The sequence below is a fragment of the Podarcis vaucheri genome (assembly GCF_965113315.1).
Source record: "Podarcis vaucheri genome assembly, chromosome: 4".
NCBI classification, from domain to species: domain Eukaryota; kingdom Metazoa; phylum Chordata; class Lepidosauria; order Squamata; family Lacertidae; genus Podarcis; species Podarcis vaucheri.
In genome coordinates, this window is record NC_138762.1 from 99,739,680 (window position 1) to 99,757,658 (window position 17,979).

Below are 17,979 nucleotides of genomic sequence, written 5' to 3' on the forward strand. Positions count from 1 at the left end.
CTGTCAGAAAGTTCTTCCTGATGTTTAGTTGGGATCTCTTGTAACGTGAAGCCATTGGTTCGAATCAAATCTTGTGGGTTCATATAATGCCCCAGCTGCTGTTTCCAGTTAATTTTTCTTTGCAGCTATAGAAGAACAATAATCTGCTGCTTTAGTTTAGGCTTTAGTTTATGCTTGTTTTCAAAGAACTATTTGTCTGCTCTTGAAAAGTGGTTGTGCCAGTTGATATCTTATTCCCATCAATTGGGAGCACCAGAAGAAACTGACTTGTGAATCAGAGTAAGAAACACCTTAGAACCGAAGGCCTCTCTTCAGCTTGCCCTTTGATCTAGACCTTGGGAATTATAGATTAGTTTTAAAATGCCAGCATGGATTTGTGAGCATTCTTCCTCTCTTCATGCACCTGCATCTATAGTTGATCTTGAGATATCTGGAGGTATCATAGATGCCAAGCTTACAGAGGCCAAGAATCTGTAGAAATTGGTACCATTGAATTATCTGCTTTGGGAGAGTGATCCAGATGCAGCCTCCTTTTCCGTTGTTCTCTGGTTATCAAGACCTTCCAACACACAGGTAGCAGTGGGCCTAGACCCTTTTCAGAATGGCCCTGTTTTCATTCATTCACTATTTAAGAACCATCCAGCACAACAGCATGGAGAAGATCTTCAGGACTCGGAATCATTTTCAGAAAGTGACTATGAGAGGGAGAGAAGCCACAAAGAGGGTTGATTCCTCCTTGACTTCATCCAAATGCATGGGGTGGTGTTGGTGTTGAGGTATCTAGCACTCAGGTTCTTCTGATTTTTCTGTAGAAGGGGAAGGAAGCCTCAACTAGGAGGCATTACTTCATATGATGTAGAGAAAATGGCTAGCACCTTCTGGAGTCCATCTTATGACTACCAAGGCCTATGCTTGGTAGTTATATTTGGAGGTAAGATGAGTAGCAAGGCAAGGAAGCTGCTTTATCACAAGCACCTCACCTGCTTCATTCCACACTACTCTTTTCAGATGGGAGATTCTAGCATCCATTGTGGCAATCACCCAAGTGAGACAATTTCCTCTCATAAATACGTTCTTCTCTATCACATTGGCATACAAGATCCTGCAGTTTATCTATATGAGGCAAGACTATCAGTATTGCACTTGCCATTGGGATTTATTCATGGTGCTAAGACCCTCTACCCAAGGTTCTAGTTACAGATGGGTAGCCGTGTTGGTCTGCCATAGTCAAAATAAAAAAATTCCTTCCTGTAGCACCTTAAAGACCAACTAAGTTAGTTCTTGGTATAAGCTTTCGTGTGCATGCACACGAAAGCTTATACCAAGAACTAACTTAGTTGGTCTTTAAGGTGCTACAGGAAGAAATTTTTTTATTTTTACCCAAGGTTCTCTTGATCTTAAATATTACTGTTGCCTTGTTACTCCTTGTTACTCCCGTTCTTTACATAGTTGTTTCCATCTCTTTCATCTTTCTCACATATCAGAGTTCTATGGCTCTTTTTGAGGATGAGCTTAAAAATTTGTAGAATATGGACGGCTTCAAAAGAAGATTAGGCAGATTCCTGGAAGATAAAGCTGCTAGCCACTATGTCTATGTTCTGCCTCCACTGTTGAAGACTGTATGCTTCTGAACGTCATTTGCAAGGAATCACAAGTGGGGAGAGTGCTGTTGTGTTTAGGTCCAGCTTTCTAGCTTCCCAAAAACATATGGCTGGCCACTGAGAGAGCAGGATGCTGAACTGGACGGACCATTTTCAGAAGAAAATGTCCAGTGCCTCCCACTTCAAGCCCACTTAAGCAGATAATGCCTCGGATACTTTTATCTTGTCGATCCTCAGATTTCTGTCTTACTTAGAAACCTGAAGAAAATTTAAATGATGTTTTGTAATTGGAATAATAGTTCATCTTCTGCTAGATATTTGGCTTTTTGACTTGAGGATAGTATTTTTTGCATGAAACAAGACCCTTATAGTCTTCCTAAAATATCTACTGTAATAGTGATGACTGGTCTAATAGCTTTCCAAAGGATCTCAGTCACGTCGAACTCAAGGGGCTCATTTGAGACTGAAGTGCAGAGTGCTATGTTCAGTTCTGGCAAAAAGTCAAAATTCCTGGGACACTTTGGGACACCTTGTGCATGAGCTTCCAAAAACGAGAGCCTATCATCAGCACATATGTAACGTCGGATCTTTCCTTTAGTTCCCCTGCTGTGGTCCTGAATAAATGTCTTCCTCTGAAACCTGTATTTGTGTTGGGAGGAATTCCCAAGTAAGGGTCCCCCACCCCCCGCTTCAAAATAAGTAACAACTTCAGAAGAAGAATATTCCTCAGGACAGCAGTAGTGGAGGAAAGCGAGTCTCCCTTCCATGCTTGCTTTGATCCTCTTCATTATCACCCCACCCAGCAGATGGAATTTGATCAGCACCTGAGAAACAAAGGCAGATTTAACATCTCATCTTAAGCTGAGTTTGGCCTTCAGTTGATGAGGGTAGAGCATTCAATAAAACAACCTGCTTATGTGATAACGTACAGCACAATACCATTTTTACATTTTGTGACGTTAATGTTTCTTGGCCAAATTAAAGTGCAGTCCTTTGCGTGTTTACTGGGAAGTAAAATAACACTGTGCTCACTCAGGTTACTCTCTGCTCCTATTTTAGACTTATTTATTCCCTACAACATGTGTACTGTTAACCTCTGCAAATGTGTGTTATATGAGAAATCGTAACAGATTTACAGCTGATTTTTAAAAAAATTATCATGACTCTGATCCAGAGAGGTTTATCGCATGCACAACAGCCAACACATGAGTCCAAGGAAGCATTAAACTTGTTCACAGCAATCCCCTATGCAGCATGGCAAACTGGTTTTGAAACAGTGTTTGATATGGGGGTTTGATATGGGGATAACAACCATAAAACTAGGATGGCACCATCAACAGACAGAAAAATCAGGTGGGGGGGCAGGTGCTAGAAATGTACTTAATCGTAGTAATGAATTTGGAAATTTTCTTCCTCAAGCACAATGTAATTACATGAATAGGATAAAGGATAAAAATGCAAAATGTAAGAAAATGCTATATGCTCTTATAAACTCATAAACTTGGATAAAAATAGCCATGTTTCCTTTTTGTAAAATGTGCCAAGAAAGTTAAAGTGTAATGACATGTATATTGATAAAATTATGGTTAATTAACCAAATTAAAACAGACTTTCAAGCCAGTGAAAAAAGTCTGATTAGTAAGATACAAAATATAACCGTACACTTCTTATTTGAGCAGAGGGCATCCCAAGAATAACATACTAGCAAAAGTCAAAATCTTGAGGCTGGACAGGAGCATTCTTTATGAAATACCCAAAGTTTCCAAAAAGTATCAAAAATAGAATTAACATGTTGAAACTATACTCAAGTACGCAGGTTTTGGTGTCTTCGGGTGTCTTCCCGTGTAAGAGTCGGGGTGTCTGGGCGACGTTTCGACGAGGTCTCACTCGTCATCTTCAGGCTGGTGCTTTCGGCTTCTTGTTACTGGAACAGAGCAGAATCTGGTGTTTGAGTTCCTATAAATACTGTTGAGGGGTGTGGTGTATAGCCTCCAACGTTCTGGGCAGAGAGGAAGTTCCTAGATTAGTGTGCCTTTTCTTCTTTTGTATACTCAAGTACATTTCTAGCACCTGGAATTCTTTTGGTTCCAGTTGTAGGCTTCGGTCCTTATAGCAGACTTTTTAGAGCTGCTTCTGTTTATAGGAAAGCAGAAGTTTAAAAAGTTCGTTTTCCCTGAATGCAATATTTTCCCTTCTGAGCAGACATTTTGCCCCCAAAATAGCATGCCTTAGGGTGGGGTGGGGTGGCGACCCTTCTTAGAGCACAAAAGGTTCTAGGTAAAGCAGGCCTCCTTTAGAAAAGAAGAACCCCATAAGCCTAGAATGAGAATAGTGTGTTGAAAATAAATGATTTTTAATAAGGCAGAACGAAAAGATTTCATCATTTATTACTCAAGTGTTTGGTGAACCTGAAAGCTGTTGTAGAAAAAACTGGGTTTGGCTTTTACTGCCCAACTCTCCATTAAGGGATTCAGTGTCCCCTAAGTATATTATCGGTCAAAAAAAATGGGGTGGAGGCAGGATTCAGTGAAAGAAAGGAAGATTTTTATTTCCTATTGCAACAGTGTCCCCTGCCCCTTTGCAAGGAGGTGAGGACCAAGTATAAAGTGTGCAAGAACCAACACACACCCCCCGTAGCATTATAGATTGGTGTGAAGTCATATATTGCACAAGATATTGGCCTTGTTTGCATGTCACATTAAACCATAGTTTAAAGCAAACTGTGGTTCAATGTGAATTAGCAGCATTCTAGTGCATGCCTTTCAAATGTTCTCACACCATTCCTCCCCTGCTTCTGTTATGCTGCAGACATGTTAACTGGGCCATTGTCAGCAAAATACCTTGTCTTTTAGTTCAGTTAGTGTTATGCTATATGACTGAAATAGCAAAAGGACTTTGGAAAAAAGAACTCCCCTCCCCCCGTTCAAGAATAACAAATAATTCATGATCTCAGGGTGGTTATTTCTTTCTGTGAAAGTTCAATTTTGTATGCAAATGCAGAGCCAGATAATGAAAAAATATGTTCACCTAAGCTTATGAAATAATACTCAGATCTGTCAAACAACATGTTTGGTTTCAGTTCACCCCTGCTCAATAACAACAGCAAAAGCAATCAATGAGCAGAACAAAGCAAAGCCATTCTTTAGCTGCTGTTTCATTCTTATTATTTAATCAACCATTTGCTTCCCATGAGAATTTGGGCTGAGGTTTTCCTGAATGTTGTCTTGAAAAATAACATTAATTTATTATTTTGGAGAAGAGGAACATCTTTACTTTATTTTTAATCCTTAAGCGTAAGCTAAAAATGAATTTGATTATGCTGCAGAAAAGTTGTGTCTCATCAGAACTGCTTGCTTTGCTTGTTTTATCTTTGCTATTTTCCCATTGAATCTATGCTGCTTCTGTGCCACTGTTTCCCACTATAGAAACTCCATCCTGCTGCCTTGCTTCTCGTGAGCGCATTTACAAAAGTAATGATGTAGCTGGCCCTGCTTCTGCTATTTCATCTCTCTCTCACAAGCTAAAGGGTGGGTATGCATGCCATTGTAGACAGGTTATTCATAATTTGTTGGAAATCCATAAGTAAATGTTTTCCTGCTGAGCACCCCATTTCATTCACTTGAAAAAGGTTTGCTTTTCTTAACTGCAATAATTTAGTGACTTACTATAAATGTGTGGTATGCACGACTCAACATTCATAAACGTGAGCTTCAGAAATCACTCCAGTAGCATTGGGAAATACGTGGAAATGATTATTTGCCTCCTTGTGGAAAAGGAAGCAATGCAATATATTTATTTTAGTTTACAGTGAATAAAATGATTTAGTGTCTTGTTTATATCTAAGCAAAAATAGAATAGCATTTTTTACATACTTGGAACACACTGTGCTTTTTTTTGGGGGGGTGTACAATTGAGAAGCATTATATGGGCTCATTTATTTACTAATTTATTTTTTAAATAATATTTATTTCCCACGGGTGTCCCAATGTAGCTTACAGAAGATTTTTAGGCTAAAAGCACACTCAAATTTAATACAGAAACAGAAATTCCACCATGTGCATTTGAAATCAGAATGATTTAAGCAGCATTTCCAACCCTTCTGCCTGTCCTTTCCTGATGTTAAGCCAGGCAGGAAGTCCCTCCAAGTTCCTCAGAGGCAAGTGAGTAGGACTGAGCAGCTAGATTTTACTTTAGTTCACAGTGGAATTGGTTTTGCCTTGCTGTGGTGAACATGACTTGCAGAATATGCCTCTGAACTGTTCTTTAAATTGTAGTTGATACTTTTGATGTATATTTTAGCCAGTTGTAGGTTGTCAGATGAGCAAGGTTTAAGAACCTTGATATTAGATAGTGCAATTCTGTTAAATCTAGTCACTATTTTTTTTTGATAAAGTTTTGTCAGTTAAAATGAAAAAAGGAACGACGTTAGCCTTTTCCTTGTGTCTTCTTGAGTTAGTCTCATTACGTATAGAGTGTTGTTCTGAATATGTACACTCAAGTAAAAATATTAGCTACATGTTGAACACTGTTAAACCACTAGTCTCAATCTTGAAAGGATATTATATTAGTTGAATCTAAGGTACCTTTCTGCAAGTGGAAGGGGACCTTTTCATGATGGAAAGGGGTTGGATCTACTGAGGACTTCTGTGAAAAGTGGAGAATTTTTTTTTGGCCAATTCCTCCTTTCCCCTACAGTGGGGTGTTGTGGCAGAATTTTTTTTTTTTTTTTTGGGGGGGAGCACGAACTGAGACCTAAGTGTGCCCTATTCCATAAGTGAAGTTCCACATGGAGCTCTGGATCCAACCTTATGTGCAGAAACCTTTCCCGATACACAAATAACTTTGCCATATTGGGTCTTTGCATGCAAAAGTGTCCTGCCTACACACACACACACACACACACACACACACACACAACTTCGGTAGTTCAGCTGTAGATGCAGCGCACTTTGTTTTGGCTGGATCACTCAAACATTTCTTGAGGCAGAAGTCCTAGTTGCAATCACCTTCCTGTAGGAGGCAGTTAGTTCTACTACTTTTTAGCAGGGAGACCCTCATATAGGCTTGAATCCAAGGGCCATTTCTGCTCCTGTTCCTAATTCTGCTAATTCCCCAGCCTCACTGCATCCTCCCACCCTGTCGAATTCCATGCCATTCTAGAAGATGACCCTCAGAAGCAGTTTGGTGTATATCAAGGAGAAGTCAAGATAGTCGCATTGTGCAAACTGAGTTCTCATGCTTCTCTGAATCCAACCAATAAAGTATTGAAGTCCCTGTTTTCTCTCTTCTATCTGTCTATATCTATCTATCTATCTATCTATCTATCTATCTATTCATCTATCTATCTATCTATCTATCTATCTATCTATCATCTATCTATCTATCTAGTATTCTCTACTCCTATCCTGCGTTGTGATCTGTTGTATTATAAATGAGCACTTTCCCTTTAATGTCATTATAAAATGTGCCATACAGGTGACAGAGTGAATTTCACTGCAGCTGCTAGACCAGTTTCTTCAGCAGGGAAATCCGATATGGCTTCGAAGTACAGAGCAGACAGCAGGTCACCTAAACCCGATAGCCGTATGAGCCACCAAGCTACAGACCAGAAGAAGCCCAGGAATATAGAGAGCTTATCTGCGAGCGAATCGTTGATGCTAAAATCTGACACTGCAAAACTGAGGTCAGATTCCCACAGCAGATCATTATCTCCAAACCACAACACCCTGCAAACCTTAAAATCTGACGGAAGGACAACATCTGGTCTGAGGGCAGAATCGCCAGGGCCAGGAACTCGATCATCTTCTCCAAAGACGATCTCAGCAGGGAAATCCTGCACATCTGGTGTCGGATCTCGCCGTTCCTCATCTCCTCACGAGAAGACCCTGTCTCAGAAACCTTCAGCCCCAGTGAAAACAAAGCTTGATCCTCCGCGGGAGAGATCTAAGTCCGATTCATATACACTTGACCCAGATACCCTTCGCAAAAAGAAAGCACCCCTAACAGAACCACTGAGGGGAAGGTCCACTTCTCCCAAACCAAAAATTGTTTCGAAAGATGGGAAACCTGGGGCTGAAACCGAAAACCGAGCCCCTTCCCCTCACGTTGTGCAAGAAAACCTTCACAGTGAAGTTGTTGAAGTCTGTACTTCAAGTACCTTAAAGACCAATAGCATCACAGACAGTACTTGTGAAGATAACTCTGAATTCAAGAGCGTGGACGATTGCTCGAACAAAGTTCATTTCAGCATAGGAAAAGCACCGCTGAAAGATGAGCAGGACACGAGGGCATCTCCCAAAGTGAGCCGCAAATGTGCAAATAGGCATACAAGACCCAAAAAGGAAAAGTCCGTATGCCTTTTCAAAGGCGATGGCTCCAGACCAGTAGAGCCCGCCAAACAAGCAATGTCTCCATCTGTGGCTGAATGTGCCCGGGCTGTCTTTGCTTCTTTCCTGTGGCATGAAGGAATAGTCCACGATGCAATGGCCTGCTCGTCTTTTTTGAAATTCAACCCAGAACTTTCGAAGGAGCACGCACCCATTAGAAGCAATCTTGGCCAACAGCCTGCAGAGGAGAAAGAAACCAAGCTGAAGAACAGACATTCCCTGGAAATATCTTCTGCTCTGAATATGTTTAACATAGCTCCCCATGGACCTGACATATCAAAAATGGGCAGCATAAACAAAAATAAGGTCCTCTCTATGCTTAAAGAGCCTCCTCTTCATGAACGATGTGAGGATGGAAAAAGTGAAGCTACCTCTTTTGAAACTACCAGTCACCATACTATGAAGTCCAAGTCTCCTCTTCCATTAACCCTCCAACACCTGGTAGCCTTCTGGGAAGACATTTCTCTGGCAACAATCAAGGCAGCTTCTCAGAACATGATTTTTCCAAGCCCTGGGTCCTGTGCCGTGTTGAAGAAGAAAGAAAGTGACAAAGATAGCAAGAAGTCCAAAAAGGAAAAGAAGAAGAAAGAAAAAGCGGAGGCCAGACCGAGGGGAAATCTCTTTGGTGAAATGGCTCAGCTTGCAGTGGGAGGACCGGAGAAAGATACCATCTGTGAACTGTGTGGGGAATCCCACCCATACCCAGTGACGTACCACATGAGACAAGCTCATCCAGGTAAGATGCTCGTTTCACAAAAGTGATTTTTTGCATCAGGCAAAGGACCCTTTCGGCATCTGGCAAAGAGAATGGGAGCAGACCCAGAGGTGTTTGAGGGCTAAACTATAGGCATGATGGCAGCAGTCGTGTTTCGTTTCATCATGTGTTCGCCCTGTTCATGTAAAAACCAAAGAACATGGCACCAGAATGTCTGTGGGGACCAGAATTGGGTAGGCCACTTTTGCCTGATAAGAGGGACAACACACTTTTTGATCACCACATTGTGATCTTGCAGTAGATACCTCAGACTTGAACTTTACCGTTCATCAGCTGATGGATGGTGATTTCAGCCCTGCTTTCCGTCTCTGTGTGCCCCACACCTGATATCGCATATTATGGGACAGGTGGGTGTGGTTTGGGGGAAACAGCCTTACAGGTCAAATCGAGACCTGTGCTGGCCTAAATTTGGCTCACAGGCCGAAGGTTTGCGACCCCTGCTTTGAAGACTCAGCTCTCTGTGACTATGTGGCCGGGCAAACCAAATAATGGATTTAGAGCTTACTATAAACATGACTTTTCGTTATTTTAAGGTTGTGGCCGCTATGCTGGTGGACAAGGCTATAACAGCATTGGGCACTTCTGTGGAGGATGGGCTGGCAATTGTGGCGATGGTGGCATAGGAGGAAGCACATGGTACCTAGTCTGTGATCGGTGCAGAGAAAAATACCTCCGTGAAAAGCAGGCAGCAGCAAGAGAAAAGGTATTTTTAATCTGTTTCTTGCTATCTACAGCAAGACTGTGGAGTTTCTGCAGGAATGCCCTCTAGGAATAATGTACTTTTGTTCTCCTTACACCAACCTAGGTGTGTTCTGACTGCATTATTCCCTACTGTACCTGGAAGTCTGAGAACTCGCTGCGCTTTGGGGTTGCAGAAAGTGTATCTTGCAGCTAATATTGCACTTCATGCGCACCTTACATCCAGATTGTAAATGGCCATTTCCTTGACTGTTTGTATGAATTGCTTTCAGAAGACCAGGAAAGCAAGCTTTTATAAGCTGGAAAATAGTTCTTTCTTTTGGGCTGCCCATGCCATTAAAAGACCGAAATAGAAGTATGGCAGGCAAGACAGTGGCTAACGACCACACAAAAAGTGGGCTAGTAAGTTTAATGAACTTACTTGCAATACTGCTGTTTACTGGGCTAAAATCAAAAAGTCAAAAATGGGAAAAGAATATGATCCTTAGACCTGCATTTGTCATCTGTCACAGTCACAGGGCTGTCACATTTGGGTGTACTGAATGCTCAGTCTTCCCATTTTCCGCATGTGACTGTGAAAGAGAGAAAACTATGCATTTATAGTAGGGGTTGCTGGTTCTGCTATCAATTCTGTGTTGTATCTATGGAATGCAAGAATAATTTCTTACAAAGGCATATAAGCTGTTCTAAGCCCAAGGGAGCTGCTATCCTGAGAGGCCAAGATTGTCCTCCATGTGATACCAGGAACAGAATTTCACATGAAGCATACTTCCATTTTCACCCACACATGCTAGTTGAGTAGTGAAGAAGGGATGAAGTATAAGCAGTGGAGGTCTGGTATAAGGTGCTAAAGCTGCAGTGCTTAGCAAGGGTATTGTTCCCTCTTGTTGGACCCTGAAGTTCCACTGCCATGGTCACGAAGTAGCATTCTTTGTCTCCCTGTAGGTCAAACAGTCTAGGAGAAAGCCAATGCAAGTTAAGACACCTCGTGCCTTGCCCACCATGGAAGCCCATCAAGTGATCAAAGCAAATGCATTGTTCTTGCTGGCCTTGAGCAGTGCAGCTGAGCCCAGTATTCTGTGTTACCACCCTTCCAAACCATTCCAGTCACAGCTTCCGAGCGTCAAGGAAGGCATCTCGGAGGATTTCCCTGTTAAAATGACTTGTCTCTATCTTCAGACGTTAGCAAGGTAACAATAAACAAATATGCATATTGACTCCCTCCCAAATGTGCCTTAATATCATTAATAACTCTCCTTTTCTAAAATGCATTTACTTTGTCTTGAGATAACAATAGCTTTAAAACTCAAAATCCACTGTATTGGTGTTAAGGGTAATCATTATTGCTATTAGGTCAAGGATTCCTAGTTTAAAGAAGCAATCTGTTAATTAACTGGAATCACTAACTATAATCATTACCTTTGTGTGTGTTAGATCATTTTCAGTAAATAACATCCAGCTCTTTCAAGCATGGCTACAGGTGGGTTTTAAAGTTTTTAAAAGCACATGTTAACAGTGTCTTGATGATTTTTTTACTATATATACTTTCCTATCAGTCAATGTTCTTCCAAAGAGTTCTAGCTCATTTCTGAGTGTCTGATGTCTGTGCTTTAAGAAGCCCGTTTGCAGCACTGAACACACAATCACATGGCATTCAGACCACTTTAAGAATTCATTGGGCACGATGGAGTGAATATCTTCTTAAGGTATAGAATGTAAAATCTCATAAGAAAGTAGACTATACTGGAAGTGACAGATTCTGGCTGGAGTCCATTTTGTCTTTGCTTCCACAAAGAGAAGCAGTTGGATTCTCTCCAGAGATCTTACTGAATTTCCAGGTAAGATCCTTTGCTGGGAGTCATATTGCTGCTGAACCTGGCACTTGCAAGGTTTGTATTTTGAACCTTGCTGACTTGTTGCTCAGCCTGTCATCCCACCCAACCTTTACCTCTCAAATTAGGAAAAAGGGGAGTTGTAAAACGAGATTTAATAATTTTGAAAGCTTCCTTGGTTGATCAGAATTTAGAGACATTTAGCCTGTGTAGTGGTATGGTTTTGATGAGCTAGTGTCTTTGCAGTTAGTTGAAATACTATGTCCCAGGTGTGTTTAGGTAACCATTAGGCAAAATGATAGTGCTATATCATTTTTGGTGGGTTTATGCATTTAAATGATTGGTTGATGACTGATTGGACCAAAAAAGCCTTGGCTTTACATAACATGTGGTGTCTAATTCTTTTCAGACATCATCATGAAAACTTTGTTGGCTATCAAGACGACAACCTCTTTCAGGATGAGATGAGGTATTTGCGCTCAACTTCAGTACCTGCACCTTATATATCTGTTACTCCTGATGCCAGTCCTAATGTCTTTGAGGAGCCAGAAAGTAACATGAAATCCATGCCACCAAGGTATTCCAATGTGTATGTTAGTATGTGTTGGTGTGCTAACTGCTAAATTGTGAATGATTGATTGATTTGCAACTCTTCATAACACTACATTGAGAAAAGCATCAAGAAGACCATCTTATTATACTTACTGAAACCAAGGATAGTGTGTATTATACTTACTGAAACCAAGGATAGTGTGAAGAACAATTTCTGTTTACCACCTTTTTTATAAGCTCAAGAAGAAACTGATTTCTTGCACTAACCTTCATGATATTTCATTTAGGAAACTGGTAATCTAGTAAAAATGGTAATGTAATGTCTGACATAGAAACTCTTAAAAGGTTCATATAGTCTATAATTTTGTCAGAAATAAAGACGTTGATTGTTTCATTCTAGATAAGCTGAAACCCTGCTGCTGAACATCTTAGAATTTGCAAGATAATTTGTAATTTTCTGGGGGCCAGAAACAGACATAATGCTTTCCATCCCTGAATTAAAGCCCTCTTTCATGCAAAGGCCTCTTAACCACAGTTTGTAATCATATCTGCACAATGGTTAATGCTAATCAGGATTCACTCCTAAATGCATGGTTTGAAATCAGTTTTGGAAACCTTAGAAATCCAGGATCAAGAAATGGTTGATTGAACTCACGAGCTTTCCCTGTTTGTTACTAGGAGATATACTTAAATTATTGGGTTGCTAAAATGCATATACCTATAAATATGTTAATTAATGCACTGTTATCTTTCTAGTTTAGAGACTAGTCCCATCACAGATACAGATTTAGCAAAGCGCACAGTTTTTCAGAGGTCGTATTCAGTCGTTGCATCGGAATATGATAAACAACATTCCATTTTACCTGCACGAGTAAAGGCTATCCCCAGGAGGAGAGTCAACAGTGGAGATGCAGGTAAGGCTATAAACTTTGCCAGCTGTGAAAATATTTAACTATTTGTGTGGATGCATATGCTACTTTGCTTCTTTGTGATTTCTGTGCAATCCCAAATATGAGTTCTGGTTCAGAGCTTTCTAGAGTTAAGTGACAGAGGCTTTAGCATGAAGACTCTGCCCCCAGTCATCACAACACGTTCTCAAAGAGACATGGCTGGTGCCTTCTTGCTTCCTTCCGTCTTGGCCGTCACCTTCAGGAAAAGCTTTTCTTCTGAAAGAGTTAGGCCCATTTTTCTTCTTCTTTTGTTTTTTTATTTTCTCCTTGCAGCGTTCTTCTTTTGCATTTAATTTTGTTTTTGGTCAGTATTGAGTCAGTGAGCCCCTTCACCATTATGCACAATGGGCAACCCCCCCCCTTTTAAGTGTTCAGCTTTCTAATTGTCCACAATGCACAGCACATCCAAAAGCAGTGTCTGTCTGAGCCTGAACATCCAAAGTGTAATATCTGATGAATGTAAAAGGTTGCAGCCAAACTGTTTGCTTGAGAATTAAGATACTCGTTCAGTATAACCAACAAGTAATGCTTGGACAGATTATTTGTACAGTTTCTGCTTTCAGTAAATTAATACTAATATACTAACCTTCTTAGTATATTATTAACTCTCTAATATGTACGTATTTTTATGCTTTTAAATAGAAGTGGGCTCCTCTCTCCTGAGACATCCATCTCCTGAACTTTCTCGGTTAATCTCCGCCCACAGCTCTCTTTCCAAAGGAGAGAGAAATTTCCAGTGGCCTGTTCTGGCATTTGTAATCCAACATCATGACTTGGAGGGACTTGAAATTGCAATGAAACAAGCTTTAAGAAAATCAGCTTGCCGGGTGTTTGCTATGGAGGTATTTAGTGCCTTAATTATCATCCAAATCAGTGTCACATCAGGAATTCATTCTCTTTGTAATAGCATTTTTAGTTTTCCGAAGTGTTTTATCGTGATGTGTGAATGTAGGCTGCTGGACTTACTTCTGAGTAAACTTGCTTGAGGGTGTGCTAGGTTAAGATATCTAGAATGCCATCTATTTCTGGTTCCTCTGTGTAGCTAGCTGCCTTAGTTCCACATACATTGCTATCAGAATACAGTCAAACCTCATGATACGTCTGCTTCAGGTTGCGTGTTTTCATCTTGCGTCCCGCGGCAACCCAGAAGTACCGGAACCATCCATAACACGAGGTTCCACTGTACTGACTTTTCTCTAAATGTGACTAACAACCAGTACATGCAGTTTATGCAGTTACTTGCATTTCAGTTCAGCACCTGTCACTCCCATGAGTTAACTTTCTGGTTTTCTTACTACTACATCATCAGCCAGCTAACTGCAAATGTCTGTAAAAAAAATAACAGTGCCCTACATGTGTCCAGATTGTCTTACTATCATGGATTGCATAAACTGCACGTGTTTTCTACAAAATACTATTGCATCCTCTGAAATTTGGAATCTCCCCTCCAGTTTTCCTCTGTACTTAAACTCCACGACTTTTATGTTTCTAGGCTTTTAACTGGCTTCTCTGCAATGTCATTCAAACAACATCTCTTCACGATATTTTATGGCATTTTGTGGCATCCCTGACTCCTGCCCCTCTGGAGCCAGAGGAAGAAGAGGATGAAGAGAACAAAGCAAACAAAGAAAACGCTGAGCAAGTAAGTGAAGTGCTTGCAACTTAGCTCACTGTGATGATGTACTATGGAACCAAGTGCATCACCTTTTCCCAATCACCTAATATTGTCTCAGCAGGTTTTATAATGCCTGTGAAGACAGTGTTTTATTGAAGATAAAATAAAATAAAATATCAGAATTGCATCAGTTTTCTATTTTAACAGGCAGGGTACAACATTTGTAAGGAAAGTATTTTTCATTATTTTTTGTCACCAATGACCAATTTATACCAGCAAAGGATAAAATATACAGCATTCTCTATAGAAGACAAAATAAAAATAGAAAGAATATTGACTTAATATTGATCAGAACTGTAAGGTAAATCATGTGCCTTTTGTCAGAGTCCTCATCTTAATTGCAGTGCAGAAAAACAAACCATCTTGAATCGTGTTGCAATATATATGGGTGCGTAATTAAGCACACGCCTATTAATTTTATTAAGTTATGCATATAGAATTTTGAAAGCCTCAGATCCTGAATAAATACCGGGGAAAGGGTTAACATAATGAGAACAGCCAGACGTGAGTGTGCCCTTACTTCAAGAGGGCAGCTTTTCAGACGTAACTTACGCAATTTGAATTTCAGGAAAAGGATACAAGAGTCTGTGAGCATCCATTGTCTGACATAGTGATTGCTGGTGAAGCAGCTCATCCTTTGCCCCATACTTTCCACCGTTTGCTACAGACCATCTCTGACCTCATGATGTCTCTCCCAAGTGGAAGTTCATTGCAACAGATGGCTCTGAGGTAGGTGCTACATACAGAAAAAAATTTCTCCTTTAAAAAATTGAGCAGAGAGAAGGTAAACACACACACACACACACACACACACACACACACACACACACACATATCGCCTTTTTTTAATTTACAGCAAAAGTAGGAAAAAAGCTAGCTACTCAGATATTTAGACACCAGCTCTGTATGTGGCTGGGCACATTTCAGTATGCAGGGTTCAAATTCCCAGAATTAGGATGCTTCACAAGGTAATTGGTAGGATTTGTTATACTGGACATATTAACACAAGTTTTTTTGCTTGCATTTTGGAGCAATAGGAAACCATAGAATCCTGCTTCCGTCTTGTAAGAGCTGAGTACATTGGCTGGTCAGGATTCCTGTATTTAAAACGGAGTAAAAATGGTTTACTTCTTTCATGTACCTTCCTGCCTCCGAGCAGGTATAAATGTGGATTTAAACTTGTCAGGATATATGGAGAATAATCCCTTGTTCCAGTACTGCAGTTGCCTTGCTTCTGGTCTGCAGCTCTGGCACCATTTACGAAAAACAAAAGCAGGCTTCTTCCAGAAGCAATACCAACAAATTGCAGATTGTGACGACACTCCATTGGCTACTACTTGCATCTGGCTATGTAATTATGTCATTGCCCTTGCTCTTGAGCAGTCTACATTCAGATTGGGCTGTGTAATGACCATGAAGCTGGATCAAATGCTTGAATATGTAAACATTTTCCTACCATTTCCCAACCTGCTCATTCATGAAGAGTGTGTGTTCCATATTGCAAAGACATGTGTGTGTCCCCTCAAAAAAAATTTAAATACACCTCCTTTTGTTCAGCTGTACTTACTTAGCCCATACAGTGGTGCCTCGCAAGACGAATGCCTCGCAAGACGGAAAACTCGCTAGACGAAAGAGTTTTCCGTTTTGGAGGTGCTTCGCAAAACGAATTTCCTATGGGCTTGCTTCGCAAGACGACAATGTCTTGCGAGTTCCTGCTGTTTCCCCCCCCCTTCTCGCCCCTTTTTCTAAGCCGCTAAGCCGCTTATCAGCTGATCCGATCAGCAGATAAGCCGCTGAAAGCCGCTAAAAGCGCTAATAGCGCTAATCCACTAATCCTTCAATGGGCTTGCTTCGCAAGACGAAAAAACCGCTAGACGAAGAGAATCACAGAACGGATTCTTTTTGTCTTGCGAGGCACCACTGTATTAATGTAAGACCTCATTCATTGCTTTCAGAGACAAACAATAATGGAACTGGCATCTAATATCCTTCAAGTATTGTTAGCCTCTAGATCTGAGGCCCTTCCCTGTCTTTTCTGTTGTTAGTCTTGAATCTCAGGTGGATGCAGTGGCGTAGCGGGGGAGGGGCTGAGGGGGCCATCGCCCCAGGCACAGTTTGGGGGAACGCAACACAGCGCTCTGCCCCATAGTGAACCCAGGACTATGACACTGCTAACAGCTGCTGGGGCTGGGGTGCTTGCCTCCTTCCCAGCCAGAGGGCACAGTGTGAAGGACACAACTGTTCACGACGCCTTTCCTGTGAGAAGAGCGCTGCTCACAAAAGCATCGCTGGGCTCTCAAGGCCCAGGGCACATGCCTGCTCGTGGCTATGAGTGCGCCCTGCTTTGTAGCAGAAGAAGAAGAAGAGTTTGGATTTGATATCCCGCTTTATCACTACCGTAAGGAGTCTCAAAGGGACACGGGTGGCGCTGTGGGTTAAACCACAGAGTCTAGGACTTGCCAATCAGAAGGTCGGCGGTTCGAATCCCTGCGACGGGGTGAGCTCCCATTGCTCGGAACCTGCTCCTGCCAATCTAGCAGTTCGAAAGCACGTCAAGTGCAAGTAGATAAATAGGTACCGCTCCGGCGGGAAGGTAAATGGCGTTTCTGTGCACTGCTCTGGTTCGCCAGAAGCGGCTTAGTCATGCTGGCCATATGACCCGGAAGCTGTACACCGGCTCCCTCGGCCAATAAAGCGAGATGAGCGCCACAACTCCAGAGTCGGTCATGAATGGACCTAATGGTCAGGGGTCCCTTTACCTTAAGGAGTCTCAGAGTCGCTAACAATCTCCTTTCCCTTCCTCCCCACAACAAACACTCTGTGAGGGGAGTGAGGCTGAGAGACTTCAGAGAAGTGACCCAGCAGCTGCATGTGGAGGAGCGGAGACGCAAACCCAGTTCACCAGATTACGAGTCCACCGCTCTGAACCACTACACCACACTGGCTCAGTGTGCAGTGGTTCAGGGGTCACTCTCATGGCATGCCCTGCCCCCAGGTGCATCCTGCACACACCCTGGTGCGCACCAGACTTAGGCGGGGGCCGCTCCACTGCTGGATGGGTGAATATTTTATGCACTTGTTGCCTCTGCTTGGAGATGTATAAGTTAAAAGATAAGAAAACAATATTTTTATACACTACGGCTGCTGCTAGGTTACTGATAGTGAAAATTTGGAAAGGGGACACAGTCCCCTCGATACAGGAGTGGTTAAACAAGCTATGTGAATTCATAGAGTTGGCTAAAATGACAGCAGCCATCAGATTTCAATTGAATCAGAAACTCAAGAAGGAATGGACTTGTTTAGAAGAATATATGACAAAACAAATTTATTGATATGCATGGACTAAGTTCGTAAAGGTGTGATAAAACTATTGTAAGATTGTTCCTGGGGTCAATGTAACTAATATATATAACACAATGATAAGTTTTAAAATATAATAAAGGATGTCAAGCCGTGGTGGAGGGAAGTCACAATAATAGGTAAAAAGAAAAATATATATATTTACACAT

The 17,979-nt window shown here is 41.4% G+C and overlaps 1 protein-coding gene across 1 annotated transcript in view; it reads left to right on the forward strand.

The window, feature by feature from the left end:
* Nucleotides 1-17,979, forward strand: part of MYCBP2 (MYC binding protein 2) — a 141,073-nt gene that overhangs the window by 101,264 nt on the left and 21,830 nt on the right. Inside the window, exons 56-63 of the mRNA XM_082218921.1 lie at nucleotides 7,077-8,723; nucleotides 9,296-9,465; nucleotides 10,407-10,651; nucleotides 11,703-11,870; nucleotides 12,602-12,759; nucleotides 13,438-13,637; nucleotides 14,288-14,437; nucleotides 15,039-15,199. Coding sequence (XP_082075047.1) covers nucleotides 7,077-8,723; nucleotides 9,296-9,465; nucleotides 10,407-10,651; nucleotides 11,703-11,870; nucleotides 12,602-12,759; nucleotides 13,438-13,637; nucleotides 14,288-14,437; nucleotides 15,039-15,199 — 2,899 coding nt within the window. The remainder of the gene's footprint in view (nucleotides 1-7,076; nucleotides 8,724-9,295; nucleotides 9,466-10,406; nucleotides 10,652-11,702; nucleotides 11,871-12,601; nucleotides 12,760-13,437; nucleotides 13,638-14,287; nucleotides 14,438-15,038; nucleotides 15,200-17,979) is intronic.